Source organism: Arvicanthis niloticus, chromosome 10 (genome assembly GCF_011762505.2).
Source record: "Arvicanthis niloticus isolate mArvNil1 chromosome 10, mArvNil1.pat.X, whole genome shotgun sequence".
Lineage (NCBI taxonomy): Eukaryota > Metazoa > Chordata > Mammalia > Rodentia > Muridae > Arvicanthis > Arvicanthis niloticus.
The window spans coordinates 40,430,158-40,452,662 of NC_047667.1; the positions used below are offsets into that span (position 1 = coordinate 40,430,158).

Here is a 22,505-nt window from a genome sequence, read left to right on the forward strand (position 1 = left end):
GATCTGAGCAAAGATCCAGATGTATTCCACCAAGTCCTGTTTTATGAAGGTTCTGGAGATTTAACTCCAGATTCTCATGTCTACACTGCAAGTGCTCTGCTCAATGAGCCACGGTCTCTCTGTAGCCCAGGCTGGCCTCGAGTGCTGGGATTGCAGATGTAAGCCACCACATCTGAATTCTTATAAGCAGTTTTAGACATTGAGGCTCCTCACTTGGTTCTCTTTGCTCCCAGGCCACTTCTGTGCTAAAAGCTGAGTTAACACTCACAATCTAGCTCTATAAAGAGAAAGGCTGCTAACTTTCTGGATCCCAATGAAGATCACAATTTGAATAAGATAAAATAACTAAATCAGAAGAAGAAGAAGGACAAGGAGGAGGAGGAGGAAGAGGAGGAGGAGGAGGAGGAGGAGGAGGAGGAGGAGGAGGAGGAGGAGGAGAAGGAGAAGGAGAAGGAGAAGGAGAAGGAGAAGGAGAAGGAGAAGGAGAAGGAGAAGGAGAAGGAGAAGGAGAAGAAGAAGAAAGGGATGTAGTTCAATTGGCAGAGTATCTGCCTAGCATGTTGGAGAACTTAAATTCAAACCCCAGTACAAGTAACAAACAGACAGCACTGGGTGGTTCTCAAGGAAAACAAGTCAGTCAAAGGCACTATAAGCAGACGTCCATTCATTAAACCTTTTAAACATTTTATGTCCTAGCACTGCATTTAGGCCACACAAGATATAAAGGGTTACAAATATTCAGATTTTATTATAAATAAAATACTGTTTTCTTTTTTAAACATAAAAAATGCCAAGTGTTGCGCTTTATTAACCTCCCTGGGGGAAGACTGTAGAGATTAAGGCAAACAGCTAAAGTGAAGGCACATTTAAAAGGGCCACAGTTGGAATCAAAGGAAAATTCCATGGGGGGGGGGGGCGGGGGGCGGGGAATAAAACAATCTGTTCCGTGTGACACCCGGCATTCTACAGCAGCCATTCTGTCCATTTGATTACATAAAATACAGATTATTGGAACTATACAATAAAGCAATGGCTGCGTCACAGGAGTGTAATAAGGTATCATCTTGTAAATAACTTTCATTTTTAAAAATAAAATTCTGTTTAAAAATATACCACAAAGATGGAGAAGACAAAGCAAACACCCCACCCACCGGCGCCTAGGACCTCCTGGAGTGGAGTTGACCCAAAGGATGCTGGTGGTCTGTTTTAGCCATTTTTTTTGCAACTGTGACCAAAATGTTAAGGTGGTGAGCTTGCACTAGAGGAACTAGCCAATCAGCACTGCACTTGGTGGGGTCGCACCTCTGCAAAAGCAGAGAAGGCCTTGGAGGAGCAAGAGCACAACCTCAGGGATGCCTAGCTGAGAATCTGTGATAATCTCTGTATGCCCAACAGAGATGGAGACAGGCTGAGCAGAGCCTCCTTTCTCATCAGTAGCACTGTGCCGATGCCCTCAAGTGCTCAGTCATCACATGCTCCCTTACAAAACTGACCCGTGTGGGAAGGTTCCATCAGCAAACTTTCCGAATCCCTGTACCCTGTCAGCTTGGCTACAGCTCCAGGGCAGGCACTGAGAACTGCACAGAGTTGCAGCCCAGATGGTCAGAGCTACGGGGAAGAGGGCCCTCTTTGGTCAGGCTGTGGAGGTGAGCAGGCGTCCTGTCAAATAGTGAAGGTGCTGCAAACAGTCAGAGGTGGAGCAGAACACTGGACCAGGCATGACTCAGAGAGGGATGGAAGGGAGGAGGTGTACAGGTTTCTGTGCCAGAGAGGGAAAACTGAGCAGAGACGTGAGCAGACAGTGCCACTCTGGGAGGACTGGGAATATTTACATAAATTCCTTACTCTATAATCATGATAAACAAAATCCATTCACACAAAAAATATAAATTTCAAATAATTAATAGCACCAGTGTGTCAGATAATAGTTTCTTTCCCCCGCTACGCAAAGTACAAAATTGCATAGTGTTAAAGGCTAAATATGAATCTCAGAGGCAGGTAGGTAGGAGGAGGGGGTGTGTGGCAGGGAACTGTCACAGTGTGGTCTTAAGGAAACCACCGAGCTGAGGATCAGAGGTTGAGAAGCCCACTAGGAAATGCCATGCATGGATCTTCCCTCTCCACACAGAGGAAAGGCCTTGAGTGGGCAGAGCCACAAAGTGCAGGCACTAGAAGGGGTTGGCTGCCTTGAGAAACACTGAGAGCAGCGTTCGCCACCAGGATCTGGCAAACAGTGATGTGTTTTGAAGAGTTCTGGAAAGAACGGAACCATCAGAGAAGTGGAGCTGAAGGCCAGACGTTACATCTCTCTCCAACAGAGACAAAGAAATGCACTTACAGAATCCTAAGGATACAGGTTACATCCCAATTCCATCCACTTCCCAGAAAACATGGGGAAAAGCTGTGCTCTTCTTTCATTGGTCAAGACCTTGGAGGACAACTGTTTTGATAGATATCGTAACGATAGTTCCAAGACTAACATACTAACAAAGCTCTGAGAATTAGTAAGACTTGGGGAAAAAACTTGAGTGGTTATCACATCTCTGTTTCTTCTGCATTAAGTCCTGTTTATACAAATATCAAAAGCTACCTAGTGTGGTGGTGTGTGCAAGCTGCCCATCCAGACTTTTCGTCAGCTGCCTGAGGATTTGCAAAACGTGTATCTTCCTAGTCAATTAATACAGGAGAAAATCTTAAGCATCTTTGAGCCATGTTCTCTTGGAGACCCATATGTAACTACACTATTACCCACCATGGCTCAATGTCCTATGCTCCAACAGTCAGAGTGTCTGTCTGATGGATGGATGGATGGATGGATGGATGGATGGATGGATGGATGGATGGCTACCAACATTCTAAATGACCAATACCTTTGGCACAGGATGTTTATTTCCTTTTGTTTCAAAAAGGAGGCAGAAGATGCAGACTGGACATATTGGCCATCTCAATGCTATGATGAGGAGCCAAACATTTCCTTCATAGAAATATGAGTACTGAGATAGGTCCTGCTGGTGTTGAGAGAGGAGAGGGGGCTGGGTCTGCCCTGGCATAAAAAGGTTCACATGATGTGGGTATGCCACTGGAAGATGCTGTGACTTCAGGCAAACAAGGAAAGTTCCGGTAGGGTGCTGACAGGAGTGGAGGAGAGACTTTATTAGGCAGAACCCTTTGTTCCTGGTTAAGAATGTTTAACTTGCTTCTCTTTAAACTCTGACTTTTCTTGGGTCAAAAGGACAGTGACGGAGAGCAGCAGAGAAGTGGGGGTCTGAAAAGTGTAATTTTTGTGTCAAGGCACCAAGGCCTTACAGGGCCCCCTGTCAGGGACACCGTCTTACAGCCCTCCCGCCGCTAGGGCTTCTCGATGGACGGGGTGTTAAAGCAGCCGGTCGGTAGGGTCTTCCTGATGTCCTCCAGGTTGTGAATGTCCTTGATGATCTCTGCTATGTCCCGGTTATAGTCCATGATGGCTGCCTCCTGCTTCCGGGCCTCATTCTCTAGGTCAGATACCTTTCTGTCCAGGTCGCTGACCTTCATCTCATCTTTGGCTTTGTTCAGGGAGCCTTCGATCTCATTGAGCTTGTTCAGGTCCACTGTGTCCAGCTGTCCTGTAGACAGGAAGTGCACAAAAGAGAACGAGCTCATTCCGTGAGAACTGGAGCTTGACTCCTAAGTGCCTGTGCTTTGTCCTGAGCTAAGGCCAGCAGCTCCTTGACGCAAAGGCAGCCCGACCTGCGTGTCGTTCAAGGGCCTGAGGGGTACTGATCTACCCAACGGATGTGGGCGGAGTGTATCATTAATACTAGAACAGATTTTTTTTTTTTTTGAGAAAGTGTTTTTCACAGGATATTTTAATTTTTAAATATTTCTTATTTATTACTGTGCTTGTATGTGTACATGCATGTCTGCATGAATGCCATAGAATGTATGTGGAGGTCAGAGGACAACTTGCAGGACTTAGTTCTCTCTTTCCACTATGAGGGTTCCAGGGACTGAACTCAGGTTGTCAAGCTTGGCAGCTAGTGCTTGTATCCACTGAGCCATCTCTCCAGCCCTCGGAGGATGTGTTTCTAAATTCACAAGCACCATGTCTTAGACCTTGCTTATACTGAAGAAGGTGATTTAGTAAGACTCAATCCTCTGTAGGTTTCTATGTGTAATCTGTGGACCACTTCAGTATCATCAAAGATGCCAAAGTCTCTAAGATAGAAGCAAACATCCTCAACTCCTAGGTTTCAGGGAAGATGGGCTAACTTGGGGGGGTCACTTCCTGCTTGTAAGAGTTAGACACCACTAGGAACCTTCTGATGGAAAACGGCCGAGGTTGAAACGCCAAGGTAATACAAGCAAAGCTTCGCTCTAAATGTAGCAAGAAACAAAATCGAAGTTTCTTTCGGAAGAAGATGCTCTATGGAACATGAAATCAGAAAAAGGAGCAGTTTCCTGAGCCCAGTCTGCCTCACCGACTCTCAGATGGTCAAGAATCATTTGCATGCTTTTGTACAACCTCACAGATAAAGCAAGGTGTAAAGCCCCTGCTTTAGACTGTGTTCCTTCTAGGCTTGTCTGCAGGTACATAATTTATTATTATTGGTCTCTGAGACAGATAAAATATTATTCCTCTCCTCTTTCAGAAAAAAACAAACAAACAAACAAAAAAAACCATAAAAAAATCTCCAGTCTTCAGCGGCTACATGACTCTTTCATAATGGAGCCTGCTGACAAAAGGACATAGGTCCTAAAAAAGATCCACTCTCTGCCAAACTGGGTTAAAATGAGAGCTCAGTGTGCTTATAAGTCCTTGAAAACAAAATAAAACAAAACAAAATTTTGCTCTCTTTTGGGGTGGAAATTTTCACTTCATCAAATTGTTCTTTGGTTGGGAAGTGAAGAGAATTCTGAGCTCTGAAGCACAGTCAGCTTCAAGTACAGTTTTATTCTACCACTGAGACTTTCTTTTCAAATCCCTTAAAGGTGTTCCACCAGCCGGTGGAACTGAGGGGAAATGGCTGTTTAATTGCATGCTGGACCTTGGCCATAGTGGCACCCTCAGCTGTCAGCTCATCTTCAAAGGTGAAGACCATGGTGTCCTTCTTGGCACCTCCAGTCACTTTCACTCTAGAATGGGCAGCCTTAGCAGTGTTGGACGATGCAAGCTGCCCTTACAAGGTTCTGCCAAGCAAGACACAGCAAAAAAAAAGAAAAAAAAAAAGTGTATATCTTGAAATAAGCAAGAACTAAATGAAACAGTAATATGGATGTGTTAACGAATGCTTTCAGAGAACTCCCACCAATGGCACCTCTGAACCAGTGGACTCAGACCTGTGAGCGGTGGCTGCACCAACTCTTCTGTTACTTACCCAGCTGCTCCAAGAGGTCGGTCAGTTGGCTGAGGAGGCTGCTGACAGAGTTTTTGGCCTTTCTGGCATTGAGGTCAGCTTCCTGAGCGGCCTGCGAAGCCTGCAGTGGAAGAGAATAAACAGCATGAATACTTCTGACTCTGTGTTTTCTTCTTCTCTAAATATTTTTCTCCAGTGAGCCAACAGGTCTATTTTCAGATGTGTTCCCCTTTTCTTAAGTAATGAATCAGAGTCTCTCTCACTGCAGGGTTTTTGTGGGTGGTATCTTCAGGTGGAGGATGTTATTTCTACTGCATAGAACAGTATACGCTTTTTTTTTTTTTTTTTGAGACAGACTTACTATGCATCCTAAGCTGGTCTCAAACACAAGATCCTTGTATCTCAGCCTTCCAAGTGCTGGGACTGTACTACCATGCCTGGGTACACTTAATGTCAGAAAATCAATACTATCCTATTTTCTCCCTCCCCCCACTCAAGAATACCTTGAAACACATGAGCAAACACATGAGAAAGTACATTAAGTAGAAACAGGTTATTTTAAGTATGGGTTGAGTGTAGGAATTATTATTCTAGAATGTGGATATTCTTAGGGCCCTGATTATTAGGGGTGTTCTATTCTTGGAGAGTTTTCTCCAGAAAGTGAGGCTTTTCTGAAAGTTCTCTGCCAACCTATAAACAAACACACACACATACACGCGCACACACACACACGCACACACACAAACAATGGATATTTTCAAAGTCAACCAAAGGTAAACATATTTGGGAAAGTTCCATGAAACCTGGACAAACACACACAGCATGAGTCACAGGAAGCAGCTGGGGAAAAGGAAGCATCTCTGTATCAGAAAGCAGATGCTCTCCCTCTCAGACAAACCCAACCAGGACAGAAAGGAGTGGCTTTGCACTCCCGGCCACTAATTATTTTTCCTAGTTTTGGGGTCAGGACAAAGCAAACATTTGGGGATCAAAACATTGTGAAAATTTTGAAAACAGAAAAAAAAATTAACTCAGTTCAAATTGCAGCTGTTCTCGGAGCTCATACAGGCAGGCTTCCTGTGAGTCTCTGGGACTGGGGCACAGGATTGTGCTGTGTTTAACCTGTGACCTTTGGCGTCTTTCAGAAAGAACCACAACCCTTCTGCTTGAAGAAAATGTTAGACTCAGGCGATACTACCTGAATGGTGGACTTTCAAAACTGATATAATTACAAAAGAGAGAGTACACAGGGGGGTGGCTTGCTGCTCTCAAAAAGTTATGGGCCAAAAAGGACAAAAGAGAAACTTACTTTTCGCTCTTTGAATTAAACCCATATTCCTTTTTTGAACTCATAAACATGTATCTTTCACTGTTGTCAGTGATCTACATACAACGTTTCTTCCGTCAGAGTGACATCCACAGGGCTGTCAAGATGGCTGAATGGGCACGAGGGCTCACCACTAAGTCTGACATCCTGAGTTCTAGTGCTGAAATCCACATGGTGGAAGGAAAGAACCAACTCCCATAAGTTGTCCCAAGACTTCTACATGTACTTTATGGCACATATGCATCCAAAACACATGTAATAAATAAATGTAATATCAAAAATGAAGTCCAGAGAGACTGCATATGAGAGAAAAACTGATTTGCTTCATGGTAATTTTCATTTGAGCCTCGCTTTGCATTAAAGAAAAAAATCACAGAACAATCCAACAAAAAGATTAAAATCTCAGCTCTTTATAGCCAGGCATGGTGGTGAATACCTTTAATCCCAGTATTTGGGAAGCTGAGACAGGAGGATTTCTATGAGTTCAAGGCTATCATAGTGTACATAGAGCTCTGGGTCAGTCAAAGGTACATAGTAAAACCATCCTGTCTCAAACAAACAAACAGACAGACAAACACAAAACAAAAAATAAATAAAACTCCAAATAAAACAACTCAGCTGTTTGTACAGAGTGGTGTACAAAATTGGTATCACTTCCACAGACCTTGCATTTCTCTTTTCTATCCCAAAGTAAACACAACCCACAGCGAGAGGCCTTGTTTTGGGGGCTTTAGAAAATTGGGCTTCTCCTTGACATTGCAAGGGTGTGAGTAAACAAGCTGACATATACTGTCCCTGTGGCTGCGATACCAAACAGGACAGGGACAGTCACACTACCACTCCAGGAGGTTCTTCTGAATGCAAAACACAGCACCAAATGGACAGAGCTGACCCTCATTCTCCCTTATACTGTAGGTTCACAGATCCACTCTTCCACGTGGCATGATACATGTATGTTACCACAGACAGTGCACAATGAAAGCAGGCTTAAGGTGGTGTGTTTCTGTGTAGTACTACAGAATGCATCACAAGTGTCTTGTACAAGAAACTGGCCTCTGCCTCTAGTGAGCAAGCAGCTGGAAAAACTAAGAAAGAAATTGGCTTTTCACTGTAATCTCTTTCTTTTAGTTTTATCCCATGTATGAATTATCCATTCAAATGACATTTAAAAACATCACATACCCACAATTGTGTTTTATTTGGTTTTTGTTTTGTTTTAAGTGTTCTGGAGCTGCAGCTGTGGGAGAAGCTTTGGGACTGGGCAATTGTGCAACATCAGTCCCTGGCAGAGGAGCCAGATTCTTTGTCTTCTACGTAAGCGACTGACCCAATTCTTGATGAATTGCAATACAAACTGGAGCTCACATGAAAAAGGCGTTGGGGTGGGGGGTTCCCAGTCAGCACCCCTCCACTCCGCTTCTTACCATCCCTGCCATCATCATGTCCTGGTCAGCGTCTTTTTGCTTCTTCTTCAGCTCGTTCTCTGCTTCGTCCAGCTGCCTCAACATGCTGTTCACCTCATTATCCAGATCTGTAACTTCTGCGAAGGTTCTTTCTGCGTCCGCCTTGGTACTGGTGGCATTCTAGGTACAGAAGAAGCAACTGCTCAGAGGCAGCCTTCCCTGTCCTACAGCACATTCCTCCTCCCTTTTACAATCTGTAGAATGGCTCAGGGTGCCATCCAGAACGTACATCACATGACTCAACTCTCATTTACTAGGTTCTCATTAAAAAAAAAAAATTATTGTCAACCACAACAGCATTTTACACCACAGTGTTTTCCTCTGTGCTCTCTTCTTTACTCTTTAGAATTTTCTGTCCTATTAGAACCACGTTTAGCTGAGGTCACACACAGAGAACAATTAAAAGTTTAACTGTGAACACTTTCCACCACACTGTAGTGATTACGCTCTCTCACTTGGATATATGTTAAATTCAAAGGCTGCCTGATCACTCTTGTGAGTGTAGCCTCGTGTACAAAAGACCACATCCTGAAATGGGAGCATCTTATGAAACAGAACCTATTTAAAACCAATCCTTGTAAAGAAAATTGTTTGTGATTCTCAGAAAATTTTAAAACAAGCATTAATCTTTCCTTAAAATAAGTAAGATGAATCTTTAAATAAAAAGAGCCGGCCTGAAGAAATGCCTCTTTACAGTGAAGCGTGTAGGCAGTACTGGCCACAGCAGCTTTCTGGAGGGACTGGAGAACGCTTACGCTTACGTAGGAGAGAGCAGGAACTTTTATAGGCGGGGACTCTGACGTAAAGACCACCCTCTTCGCAGCTCAGTCAGACACCGGAGACAGTAGAAAGTCCTTTTCCTGACTCTCTTTCTTCAGTCAGTGTACTTACAAATAGTCTCATTAGTATTGGAAAGAAAAGAAACAGACAAGGATGATTCCAGAGAGTTGTGTGTGCGCGGTGTGCGAGCCGGAAGCGCTCACCTTCTGCACGGCGCTGGCGATCCTCTCCGCTTCGTGGGCTTTGTTCTTGGCCTCAGTGGCGTCAGCTGCCGCATTGCCCAGTGCCAGCTGTGCCTCCCTTGTCTTCTCATTGGCTTCCGCTACGGTCCGGTTGATGGCGGGAATTCTCCTAAGAGCTTCTTCCGCAGCTGTCTTGTTATCATTCACGCGTCTGTCAAAATCTAAAAGGAGTGCAAAATATGTATTAGAATTAAACTGCCGAGAAAAAAACCTTTCACAAAACTGCAATTGGATTTTGTTTTATAATAGATAAAAATCGGTTTTTTTCTTTTTCTTTTTAAAAAAAAAAAAACAAGACCACTGGGGACGAAATCTCATATGAGGAGGAAAACAGGCCCGTGCAGAAGGTTTTCCAGGTCAAATGCACATCTGTTTCTTTCTGAGAAGGGTTCTACTTGAGAAGCAGGGCCCCGAGAATGGGACCGCTGTCGTCAGGGTCTTTAGTGTCAACTGTGTGTCAGGCACCATGACACTCTTCTTATAAATGAGAAAACCAGCTACTGAAGAGGCTGACCCAGGGAGCAGGGGTACAGACAGGCCCGCTGACACCAAAGCTCCCACTCGCAGCTAGTATGCCTGCCAAACCTCCTCATTTATAGAGGCTGTGATTACTTTTATCAGACATGAATCAGCCCCTCAGTGGATTGGGCATGTTTCATTAAAATGAAGAATTAGGTACCAGAGTCAGAAAAAACGAAAGATAATCTCCATATATCACTGAAAGTCAGCTGAGCAGGCAGACTATGGTGTCTAACTGAAGGCCACCCTCCCACTCGTGGCTTTTGGTCTTCAATGAAGAGTGATGGAGCAAGAAGACAGAGGCACCCTGATTTTTCTTTCAAATACATCAGCTCCAGGTTTGGTGAGAGATCCTGCCTCAATAAATAAAAGTGGAGAGCCAGCAAAGAAAATACCTTAAGTCTGATTTCAGGTCTACACACACATGTGCACATACCCACACACATATACATATGCATACATGCAAACACACACACACACACACACACACACACACACACGTGTGGAGGATTGAGGAAAGATGGTAAAAGGTTAACTACTGCACCTAAATAGTCTGTGGGAATTACCACACTATTTGTTCCGAGAGAATCGTGCTAAAAACAAAACGAAAAAGTAAATGGGTGACCGCCTCTGTGGAGGGCATGCAGAAGGTGCTGCTGCTACGAGACCCCATACCTTTCAGGTTGTTGAGAATGTCGTTGGCTTCTTGTAAGGTATCACGTCCCTTTTTAGCAGCTTCTTCAGCAAGAGCCTTGGCAGCGTCAGCTCGAGCTAGGAGTTGGTCGGCAGTCTGCAAATGCACGGCAGGTCAGAGGACAAACCTTCCTGGGTCACCTTTCCCACTAAAGACAAGACCCTCACAGCCCCAGCCCAGAGACTGAAACATACAGAGAGACCGCGAGCTAGACAGGCTAGGCTCCCACCCGAGCAGTTTAAATTGTTACCTCAAGAATCACAGCCAGCAGCAAATCAAACTAACCTGCTGTTCAGCTTTTCCCTTCTCTAGAAGGTTCTTTACTTCATGTTCCTTTCCCCTCATGTCTTCCCTGAGGTCCTCATAATCCTTTAGCTTCTGGTCAATCAGACGGTCCAGATCTGCAGCTTCTTTCTTGATTTTATTTGCTTCATTCTGTGACAAACATGGAAGGTCATTACTTTTAAACAAAATGATGACAGTGAATGACAAGGTATCATAGGAACTCTTAAGATTTAGGGCTCCATTGACAGTTTTAAAAGATAGCAGGTGGCAAAAATTTGTATGTGTGTGTGTTGTGATTTTCCAGTGTTTCCTGTACTTTGATGAATACATAGCTTCAGCTAGCCCATACCCCAGTCAAGATGCAGAATAGTCTATACACAAGAAGCTAGCTCCTTGGGGTCCCCTATCTCTCCCTCCTGCAGCTGCCCCCACTACATCCCTGACTGCCACCACCACCACCAGGTCAGTCTGATCTCTTTCCCCACGCCATACAAATGGACTCAGATGGCATTAGGTGTCTGAAGAGACCTCAACCTTGTGATACCAGTTGGCACCTCAGACATAGGAAATAAGACAGTACATTTCAAGCTTAGTATTAAACATATAGCCATGGAGGCTTTGTTTGAGGAGCCATGGTTAGAATGATGAAGCGGAAACTTCTTGTTTCTTTGGAAAGTCAGTTACGTCAAACAATGTTTTGCTGAGGCACACAGGTGAAAGGATGTCTTGCTAAAGCAGACACGTGAAAGAATGTTTTCCTGAAGCAGACAGACACAGGTGAAAGGACATTTGGTGAAGGAGTATAAATATGACCCCACAGACAGAGGGAGACAAGCACTGAGCATTGGTTTGCCTTACATAGCGTTGTTGAGCTCAATTTGTGATAATGCCACCATTGAAACTCCCAAGAACTGCTCGTGAGGTTCCTGCAGCCTTGCCTTAGGCCAGCTGGCAAGCCTGGCAGTTTCTTCAGGATTGAACTACAGCTGTCTGGTGTCTGCCTGTCTAGAGGGCTGGACTGCAGCTGCTGAATTGCATTTGGTGTTTGCTACAGGACTGAATTGCTGAGAAAAAAAGATTGAGCTCAACCCCAAGGAACTACTGCTGAATAGGTCCACGTCCCCCAAACTCTAATAACTTTTCTTTTCCACTACCTCTGTTGGGTGGTGGGCTAGAGGAAAGGTTGAACCCTTATTAAAGTAGGTTGAAAAAATATATGCCTACAGAATGAAATAAAACACTACCAACTCCTGAATATTCTACCTGCTCCTGAGGATGCTGGTATAGTGCTCCCAGGCTGGTATGGTTCTTCTTGCTGTCTAGGTATCTGTTACACAATGCCTAGGAGGTAGGCGCTAGCCATCCTGTGCTTCAAGGAACTCAGATGGATCACTGTTTGGACTTACATGGGACATCTAGACCAGTGTTCATATCACCAGGTAATCTTTGCTCCTTCACATCTCTACTTCTTCATCTCACTAAGTTCTATCTGAGTATTAAACGTAGAACTCACCTTTACCAGTGAGTCAGGTGTAGGTCTGGAAGGGAGAGGCAGGGCACTGTCAAAATGGCTCTTATTCAGACTAGAGGGACAAGGGTGTGATGGGATCCCAGTGACCAGAGCCTCTGCACACATACCTCCAGTGCCTCAGAGTCCACAGGGGTCAGCTGGGCCACACTGGCATAGATCTCTACGGCTTTGTCACCTGCTCGCTTGGCTTCCTCATGGACTCTGGCAGCCTGCTTCTCCAGGTCCTGAGAGATGTTCTTTGCTTGTTCATACCTAAGAAACAAATGATGGAATTCAAGTTTTAAAAAGCTGGGGTTTTTTGTTTGTTTTGTTTTTTACATCTTAATATTAACCAGAAACAATCCAGTCACTATCACTGGGACAACATCTCCAAACACCTCAAAGGAAATGTATCAACGCTCTTATTCTGATAGTAACACTTAGCTAAAAGTTACATCGCATTTTTTTCAATTCTATTTAGCTTACTGTATATAGACTGGTTATCCCTAACCCCAAATTCTAACCCTGTAACGTTTTTAGCACTACTGTAAGAACACAGGAGGAGAATTCCACACCTAATCCCACGTGAGGGCTGCTATCAAACTGAAGATACACTACTAATACTATGTAACATTTTAGGCTATGTATATGGGAGCATAAATGAACTTTGTGTTTAGACTTGAATATAATCCATAATCTCATTATGTATTCAAATGTTCAAAAAATATGTCTCTTAAGTCCCAAACGCTTCTGGTCCCTAACCTTTCAAATTAGGATTATTCTATTTACACATTCTCCCTGGGTAAAGGTTGGCAGCTCAGCGCACTTTCTCCACACCACTGGAATTTCCTCTCTCCAGTTTCCATATATGAAGAATCTTAAGTACATGGCTAGTCTGCTTACTGTCTTGGCAGGTACAGAGTTTGGTGTGGCTGCACTCCCCCTTTCAATCACACCACCACTCTGAAAGCATGATGTGCAGCCATCAGCCACAGCACTTAATGAACCTCATGTACATGAGGAGAACCCCCAAATCCACAGCACCCGATTCTTCGCAGAGCAGGACTAGGCCACTTCCCAATTACACTCACTTCCGGTTAAGCTCTTCAATCTCCAACGCAGTTTGATTTTCTCCTGCCAGGGTCTTCAAAAGCAGATTATACGCCTCAGTTGAAGTCTCATTGGCTGTCTTTGCCACTCGTACAATGTCATCAGCTTCCTGTTTATGACTGTACATGTAGGAGGAAAAATAAAAAACACACATGAAACAGACGGTTCAATAGGGAAACAAGTACCATTTAGGTAACAATTACTTTGTTATATTTACATGTACTAATATAGACAGACATCTAGGAATACAGCAAAGTCCCATTTGGAGCTTCAAAATCATTTCAGGCACCTAAATTTATAAAAAGCATCTGTAAACTGAAAAAAAGAGTATTTTCTAAGAAAATCAGTGGCACAAAACCCTACAGGGACAAATTTGTATTTTCTTAGAAAAACCACCTTTTGGTTGAGAATGTAGTAGCTTCTGCCCATATCCCTAGCACTGAGGCAGGGGGATTAGCGTTCTAGGCCAGATGAGTTACGAAGTAAAAATGTCTCAGAGTACAGAGAGGAGAGAGAAGGAAGCAGGCAACTAACTTTAGAATATGAGTAATTTAGCATTGTGCTAACCAGAAACCATGTATCTAGTCAGCAACACAACAAACCCTACAGTTACTACAGTCTCTACACAGTTACCATACAGTCTCTACATAGTTACTACACAGTCTCTACATAGTTACTACACAGTCGCTACACAGTCTCTACACAGCTACTACACACATAGTCTCTACAGTTACTGCAGTCTCTACAGTTACTTCATAGTCTTTACACAGTTACTGCAGTCTCTACACAGCCTCTCTGTTCAGACTTTTCTTATGCTCCTTAATTACTGGCAGAAAAAGCAACACCAAATAGCAATGAACATATCAACAGGGACTCCAGCCAAGCAATGCATCTTAGCAATGCTAATGGATTTTCAGCTTCTAACGTTTCATGTTGAATTGTGGCACCCCAGTATGTGGCCATTCTCCTTGGCGTAAGAAACTTTCATCATGAGTCCTTGCATTAAGCCCATTACATCAGTAAATCTTCAAGACCTAGCTTTCTTGGAAGGCTCCATGTTTTCAGCTATCTTCCTTTAGTAAGAAAATCCAGCTGTGAAACTATGGATGTTCTGCAAAGATGATTACATGCCTCGCATGTTCACCCTTACCAGAATAGAAAAAAACCCTGCTAAGATTAACATAACCTAGAAGCTGTAAGACATCAATGCTGCTGCTCTGGGCAAGGTCTACAGGTCTCACATCTGCATAAGGCTTCCGTCTGTATTCCTTAGTCTACTGAGTGTTCTCTACTGGGGCTTCATACACAGACGCTTGCTTTCAACAATGCCTACATCCTTGCCATTATAAAAAAAAAATTTGATTCTTCCTGCAATTTAAGGCCTTCCAAAGAAGTTATCTTATAATTAATTTAAAAGTATAAAAACCAAACAAATCAGGAATAAAATGGTCAGTGACCCAGCACTTGGGAGGCAGAGGCAGGGCGATTTCTGAGTTCGAGGCCAGCCTGGTCTACCGAGTGAGTTCCAGGACAGCCAAGGCTATACAGAGAAACCCTGTCTTGAAAAAAACAAAACAAAACAAAAAAAAAAAAACCAAAAAAAAAAACAAACAAACAAACAAAAAAAAATGGTCAGTGTCTCTGGCTTACATTCAAACGTATAATGAGTTAGTATATGTTTTCTATTGAGATTTGAAAGTTGAATACTTGTTGGAAAACTAATGGAAAATTTTAAATTAATAACGTCTATTGAGTTTCTTAGAAATCTATAAATTTGAAGGCTTTAATGTTAAAAATATGATCTGTGAAATATATAATTTTGTTCTAAACTATTATATTCTAATACTTAAGGTAAACATTCTAGTTTCGAAGTGAAAGAAAAAGAGTATGACTATGTGGTAACACTTCAGAGCGGGTAAACCTCAACGGAAAGTATCCATGGGTGGGACCGGGCAGCATGCACGTGTCAGCTAGGGTGCTCCGCCTGAACCACGAAGCCTGAACCACAAAGCTTTACCCACAAAGCCTGAACCACAAAGCACACCACAGCTTACCGCTCCGAAAGCCTTCGGGCTTCTTCTGCCAAGAGGGTCATGTTGTTTGGCTCCCCTGTAGACTCTGGCTGAGTGATTGACTGAAGAGGAAACAAAACACTTATTCTCAAAAGACTGAATTATTTAAGTTCCATAAGGCAAGTATTAACACGAAATTTTTGTTAAATTCTTACACAAAAAAATGCTTTTTCTTATTTTCAGAGATCTTTACCTCTGATTGGCACCTTTGGTTAGAAATTATTTCAATTTTGAATGCTGTGGAAGAGGCAAGTGAGAGAAAGACGCCTAGACGTCTCTCCATTTTTATCCAGTTCTTTCTGTTTTGGGACAATTGCTGATGTTTGAACCTGAAGTGACGCCCTCAGGCTCCTGTATTTGAACACCTGGTCCTCATTTAGGAGAAGCTATGGAACCTTAGGAAGTGGGTCACTGGAATGGGCCTTTAGAGGTAAAGTCTGTTCTGCTTCTGTCCCATTCTTGGCTTCTAGATGTGCCTGCTATATGAGAAGCCACCACATACTTCTGCCCCTACCAACAGCTGTCTCAGTGCTTTGCCCACACTGAGGAACCAAACAAACCTTTCCCGTCTTACTCTGCTTCTGTTCACTTTGCCACAGCAGGAAAAAAGCAACTGCTCCAATAATCATGAGCAGCATGGCCCTCCTGCTCCAGAGTGCCAGGTCGGAGGACGGAAACTCGCACACTCTAATCCACCAACAGCTACAAAAAACCCACCAGAACTTCAGAGTCACTTACCACATTGGCGGCAGCCATTTTTGCTTTCTCGAGTTCCCTGGAGGCGATCTCAATCAGCTGCTCTGTACTCTCCACTCGAGACCTTGCTCGATCAGCCAAGATCCCGGTCTCTTCAATAGTATTCCGGATATTCTGCAGTCGGCTAATTTGACTGTGCAAACTGCTATTTACTCTCTGAAGGCGATCCATCAAATTTTGATCTACGTCTGGAAGAGCATTACACAGACAGTCTGTACACGATCTGAAGGGATCTATTATCTGTGTGCAGCTGTGGAACTGTATTTTTAATATATCCCCAACAGCATCTTTTAGACACATTTTCCCCAACCTCTATTGTACCACACCATGCTTCCAGTGCTGCCAGCCCCGCTGCACTGCAGTCTGTCTCAGGTGACTCTGAGTCCCTTTCCTACCTATCACTGGGTCCACAATCTTATATGATAGTCGTCAAAGCAGAGACAATCAAGCATGCAGATGTTTGATGAAGAAAAGTAAAATTGATCATTATACTATGACACCTGCCATATTTAACCACAACTACATACTAGTCAAGTCCTGTCAGTACTAAAAGCCTAACACATAACTATTAAAAAGGACATTTCAAGTAGAGCCAGGAATGGTACACGCCTTTAATCCCAGCACTCAGGAGACTGAGACAGACGGCTCTCTCTCTGTGTTCCAGGCCAGTCTGGTCTACTTGGGAGCTCTAGGACAGCTAGGGATACAAAGTAAACCCTAACATGAAACAAAACAAAACCCCGAGAGTGAAACAAAACAGACAAGCAAACAAAACAGCCCATCGACAAGCTGTGCAAGTGTGGCAAACTCAACTCTGTACTTTAAACTAAGTATACAGTTTTTTGTTTCTGTCCCAGAATCAGTATGCAATTCTCAATTGGATCTGGCTTCTACACAGACCCTCAAGTTGAGCTTTACTATATTCCATTCTTCTCAACCCTCATGCTTGGGTCCTAATAAATCAAGCAGTAAATATAAACCTGTGTAAATATTAAGCCTGCCAGTATTAAATTCTCACATGTCATGAGGTTTTATTAATATAGAAAATTTCAAGTTCTATTCAAATTGACCAGTTCTGGGAACAGAAAAGAGCCTAGAAATCCATCCACATTTCTGCAGCTAGCCAGCTTTCAAGAGAGCTGTTAAAAACACGCACCAGTAAAAGGATAGCCAGAACAGGAATGGGAACACAGACTACCATGTGAGATGAGGCTGTACCTTTAACTCCACCAGTCAGAAAAAATAAATAAAACCAACTCAAATGAACTAAATACTAGAACAGAAGGCCTGAAATAATGAAATTACTGAAAGAAAACAAAAATGCTTCAGGATGTTGGAATTGGCAAGGATATTTTTGGACAAGACCCCAAAAACACAGGAAATAAAAGCGAAACTGGACAAATTCAATTACATCGAACTGAAGGGCTACACAGCAAAGGGACCATCAGGAGCACGCAGAGACAACCACAGCCCGGGAGAGAGCAAGCACAGCCGTGCATCTCGCAGCACTTAAGGACTTTAAAGCTCCTTACCAAGAAGGGGGAAAGCTAATGGGCAACACACAGAAGCAGACATTTCTCAAAAGAAGACACACAAACAGAAAACACATATGTGAAAGATGTCTTAACAGAATCAATCACCAGGAAAATCAAGTCAAAAACCTCACTGAGAGACACCCTGACCTCAGTCAGCATGGCTACTGTCAAAGAGATGGAGTAGAACAAACTCTGGTAAGGGTGGAGAACAACCCCCGCACACTGCTGGTCGGAGTGTGTGCCCATGCTGTCATGATGGGGAACATGATGGGGATTCCTCAAACTAAAACATGATCCAGCAATCCCAATGCTACAGACACGATCTAGGGAAAAGTCAGAGACACCTGCAGTCCCGTCATGGAGACACTAGTCTCAATAGCCAAGCAGTAAAAGCAATAATAGGGTCTACCACTCAATGAGAAACAGCACATAAACACAAAAAGATACTGTTCAACCACAAAAAGGAATGAAATCCTATCATTTGCAACTACATAGACGGAGCAGGTGAAATAAGTCACACAGAGCAAAAAGTGCCTCGTGACCTTACCCAGATGTGGAAGTTTTAAAAATGTGATATCAACAATTGTGATGGTTTGTATGTATATGCTGTGCCCAGGGAGTGGCACTATTAGAAGGTGTGGCCCTATTGGAGTAGACATGGCACTGGGGGTGTGGGCTTTAAGACCCTCATCCTAGCTTCCTGGAAGTCAGTGTTCTGCTAGCAGCCTTCAAATGAAGATGCAGAACTCTCAGCTCCTCTTGCACCAAGCCTGCCTGGATGCTACCATGTTCCCACCTTGATGATAATGGACTGAACCTCTGAACCTGTAAACCAGCCCCAATTAAATGTTGTCCTTATAAAATTTGCCTTGGTCATGGTATCTGTTCACAGCAGTAAAACTCTAAGAAACGATACCGTCTGATTATGGCAGCAGAAGGCAGGGATGGTGGGAGATGGACAGTGGACAGTAAGTTAGGCAAGTCTACGAAGTTCTGATGTGCTACTGAATAGTGACCGAGGCAACTGTAATAATCCACACTATATATTTTAAAAAGACAGAAGAACGGATTTTGACAGTTTTCACCATAAAGAAATAATAAATGTTTTAGGAGCTAAATATGTTTATCCTGATTTAAAAGTTGTGCAATGCATATATGCATTGTATATCAAAATGTTATCATTCTATGAATATATGTAATAATTTTAAGTTCAATATAGCACTTAAAATGAACTTAATTTTTAAAAATTGAGCAATTTTAATTTCAGTATGATGCTGTGTTGAAATCCAAATTTTCTAAGGAATGTAAAAATATGAAAGTTCCACGATGGGATCAAATGAAGTGTGTCTGGAAAACAGCAACTGGACAGTGAGGTTCTGAAACCCTTGTGCTAAGTGACGCCCATGCCCAACTGCACACTGGGTCCTGCTTAGAGGACGTTCTTTGATAATATAGAGATTTTTAAGAAACTGGAAATAAAGACAAGTTTAGAAGAGAAAAAAAATCAGCCAATGTGGTTAAAGCAGCGTGTATGCTTTACACCCCAACTGCCACTCCTCATGGTCCAGTTTTCCAGCATAGCACAGAGAAGACGACAGAGACAGTTACGGGGAGGCTCAAGTCAATTGTCCTTCAACTTCCAATGTCTGCTTGTCAGCCCTAAACCATACCATATAATTGTCTTCCAAATCTGCAGTATAAGCGCATCTCAACTACACGTGAGCATTAGCAGGCTCAAAAGGCAAGGCCTTATGAAGGCATTCTTGGCCAGTTGGAACCTAAGCAGGAAAGGTCAGTGGGGAACTCACATGAATGAGGTCAGAAAGGGACTTTTAACCCTGGCCCAGGACCCCTTGTGCTTCCAGCTTGCAGATAGTACAAGGAAGTGTGGTGGAGCTTCCAGCCAGCAGACCCATCTGTGTGGGCATAGGAAATATGTGCTTTCTGTGGCCAGAGGATGCTGCCAGTAGCTCAGCTATACCAAGTTGCTTGGAATGATGGTGCCCAGACTTGGTGCCTTTCTTTGGCCCTGGGCCTCCTCCTGTATGCTGGTGGTACTGGCCCAGAGCATTCTATCACATCCTGGTTAGCCCAACTGGCATGTCAGAATATAATCAACCTCATGATATTGTGTATACAGCAAACAACATGTGGATTTGTTGTTTTAATAAAGCATGCTAACGGAAAGCCACATGCCAAAGTGACCGACGAAACCAACATCGTAAATGGGCAGTGTTTACCACTTAAAATGATACACACAAGCAACCCCAAATAAATATATAAGCATCTAACATTATGCTTTTTGATATCTAAAAAGGTCTCACGTGGACTCTCATTAAAAAAAATAAACCAAACCAACTTGCCATAACCAGATATGTCCAGTTATTTCCTTTCCTATTTCAATTATCATAAAAAATTAAAATTCTATACATTAGTGATATTTCTATAAAGATAAAAAGCAACATATTTAGTTTCTGACCTATATTCTTGCACAGGCTAACTTCTCTATGTAACTCCAAATGGATACAAATATATAAACTCAAAGAGAAGTTGGTTACTGCTGTCCCATGCTTGCTAATTTTAATGAACATTTATTATGTGCACCTGGGAGCACATTTGTCCCATAATGGAAAGCCCCACACCAAATGGGCTGAGTCTGATGAGCACCCTGCAAACAGGAGGAGACTTAAACAGGAGGAGACTTTATTCACTTTCTCATCACTGGCACTGAGCTCAGGGCCAGGCTTGCTATAGGCACTTAATAATTGTAGAAAGGAATCTGCCTTTTAAATTTTATTTATTTATTTATTTATTTATTTATTTATTTATTTAAAAAAGCCTAGTTTAGAGTAAGGACAGCACTTAGGAGGTAGAGGCAGGAGGATCTCAGAGTTTATGGCCAGCCTGGTCCAGAGTGAGTTCCAGGACAGCCAAGGCTACACAGAGAAACCCCTTGTCTAGAAACAACAAACAAACAAACAAACAAACCAAACAAACCTCTGAGAGTTTCATAAAACTATTCAGATTAGGAATGAGACACCAGGCACGCAGTCTGCTCACGGTACCTTTGACTTCCTGAGCCTCACGGAGGAGATCTGTCACCTCCCTCTCTGCTTCCTTCAGTCTGTCCTCAAAGGCCTGATCTGTCACCATCTCATCCCCGGTCCCAAGGTTTGCTATGAGGCTCTCTAACTCCTGGAGCTTCACTCGGTGCTCAGCGACCTAAGGAGGCGAGAAAAAGAGGTAGCTGTGTGCGCTGTGGGAAACAGGAGCGGTGTGAGGGAGGTCTGTGCGGCTCACAGACGGCAAAAGCCATTCCTCCGGCTTCCACGGCAAGCTCTTGGTACCATCTTTCTGTACACACAGCCTGACAGTTCTCCAGTCCTGACCTCTCCCCGGAACATCAGTTAGATCCCTGCTAGGTATCTCAAACTGAACTCTAGATTCTGTTCTCCTCAGGGACTTAAAACCATCTCCAGCAACAATAAGCAACAGCCCCAAGGCCTGTTCCTGATTCTTCTTTTTCCCAGTGCCTGGTCTCTCGACACACATATTTATCTTGTCCATGCAAGGGCTTCCCCTTCACCCCATCGGCAGTCATGACACTCCTCGTATTGGACTTCTGTACATTATTCCCACTGGATTTGAACATAATTCCCCAAACTCCTTGCTACAGACAACACAGTTCTATATAACTTGCCACCAACGAAGTTCCTCCCAGGGCAGGATCCAGGCAGCTTCCAGGTTCCAGGCCTTTGCCGACCACAGTCCTCCTCACACGACTCCTGCCTCTCTATCCTTGGGAATCTCACATCACAGGAGTTTCCTTGCAGAGGCCTTGCACAGTTTCCCATGGTTATTACCTATTCCTTTCCGTCAGTAGCTTTCTTACACATGCAGTTCTGGTCATTCTCCCTCACTAGAGCATACGCCTCTGAGAAGAGACGAAGTCCAACGTGTTCGTCATTTTTTTCTCTGGAGCTTAGAGCAGACTAAGTTTCTAGTACACATCTACTGAAGGAATGAGTGAATGAATGAACGAATGAATGAATGCCCTACTGATGACTTACCTTATCCTTCACCAGCCGGTAACAAGCTGGACACTCCTGGCAGCCGGGCCAAGACCGATTGTAGAAATAGTTCTCTTCACACTGGTCACAGCGATTGCCCACAAAGCCTTCCCTGCATTCACAACGGCCGTCATCTTTACATTGGAGCGAAAGGGATCCTTCATGGTGACAGTCACAAGCTATGGAATGAGAAGACAATTCCCATTTTAACTCAGACTGATAGTACCATCATTCTGAGTACTTATGAAAATTTCACTTAGGAGATTTTAAATGGTTAAGTCCACGTAGCAGACAAGATAGACACTTTAAAAGGGAAAGTAAGTTGTGAAGTAAAATGAGCATTCTTTGGGGCCCATTTTGTGTGTTGCATAGGTGTGCACACATGTACATGCATGTGCCTACAAAGGTCAGAGGTCAACACTGGGTATCCATCCTCCTCCACCACCTTTTACCTAATTTCTGTTGTTTATTTTTTTGTGTGTTTTTGAGACAAGGTCTCACTATGCAGCCCTGCTTGGCCTGGATCTCACTATGGAGACCAGGATGGCTTCAAACTCACAAGAGTTCTGCTAACCTTTGCCTTTGAGTGCCGGACTTAAGGTAGAGCCTCTGTGTCGGCATGAAAGGTGTGTGCCACTGTGGCCAGATCTCCCTTATATTCTGAGACATGTTTCTCAACCTGACCTGCTGGCCAGTGAGCTCCAGGGATCTACCTACCTTTTTACATGAGTACTGGGGATCTGAACTCAGGCTCTCTTGGTCACTTTATCGACTGAGTCACCTCCCCATCCCCTTGGGGCACATTT

General features: G+C 43.5%; 1 protein-coding gene across 1 annotated transcript in view; it reads right to left on the bottom strand.

Moving 5' to 3' along the window:
* Nucleotides 1-721: 721 nt before the first annotated feature.
* Lamc1 (laminin subunit gamma 1) overlaps nt 722-22,505 on the bottom strand; it is a 110,888-nt gene continuing 89,104 nt past the window's right edge. The window contains exons 17-28 of the mRNA XM_034513056.2: nt 21,700-21,878; nt 20,695-20,851; nt 16,077-16,282; nt 15,321-15,400; nt 13,248-13,385; nt 12,285-12,429; nt 10,647-10,796; nt 10,343-10,457; nt 9,110-9,309; nt 8,088-8,246; nt 5,358-5,457; nt 722-3,605 (exon numbers count right to left, since the gene is read on the bottom strand). Of these exons, the coding sequence (XP_034368947.1) occupies nt 3,349-3,605; nt 5,358-5,457; nt 8,088-8,246; nt 9,110-9,309; nt 10,343-10,457; nt 10,647-10,796; nt 12,285-12,429; nt 13,248-13,385; nt 15,321-15,400; nt 16,077-16,282; nt 20,695-20,851; nt 21,700-21,878 (1,886 nt within the window). The 3' untranslated portion in view covers nt 722-3,348. The remainder of the gene's footprint in view (nt 3,606-5,357; nt 5,458-8,087; nt 8,247-9,109; nt 9,310-10,342; nt 10,458-10,646; nt 10,797-12,284; nt 12,430-13,247; nt 13,386-15,320; nt 15,401-16,076; nt 16,283-20,694; nt 20,852-21,699; nt 21,879-22,505) is intronic.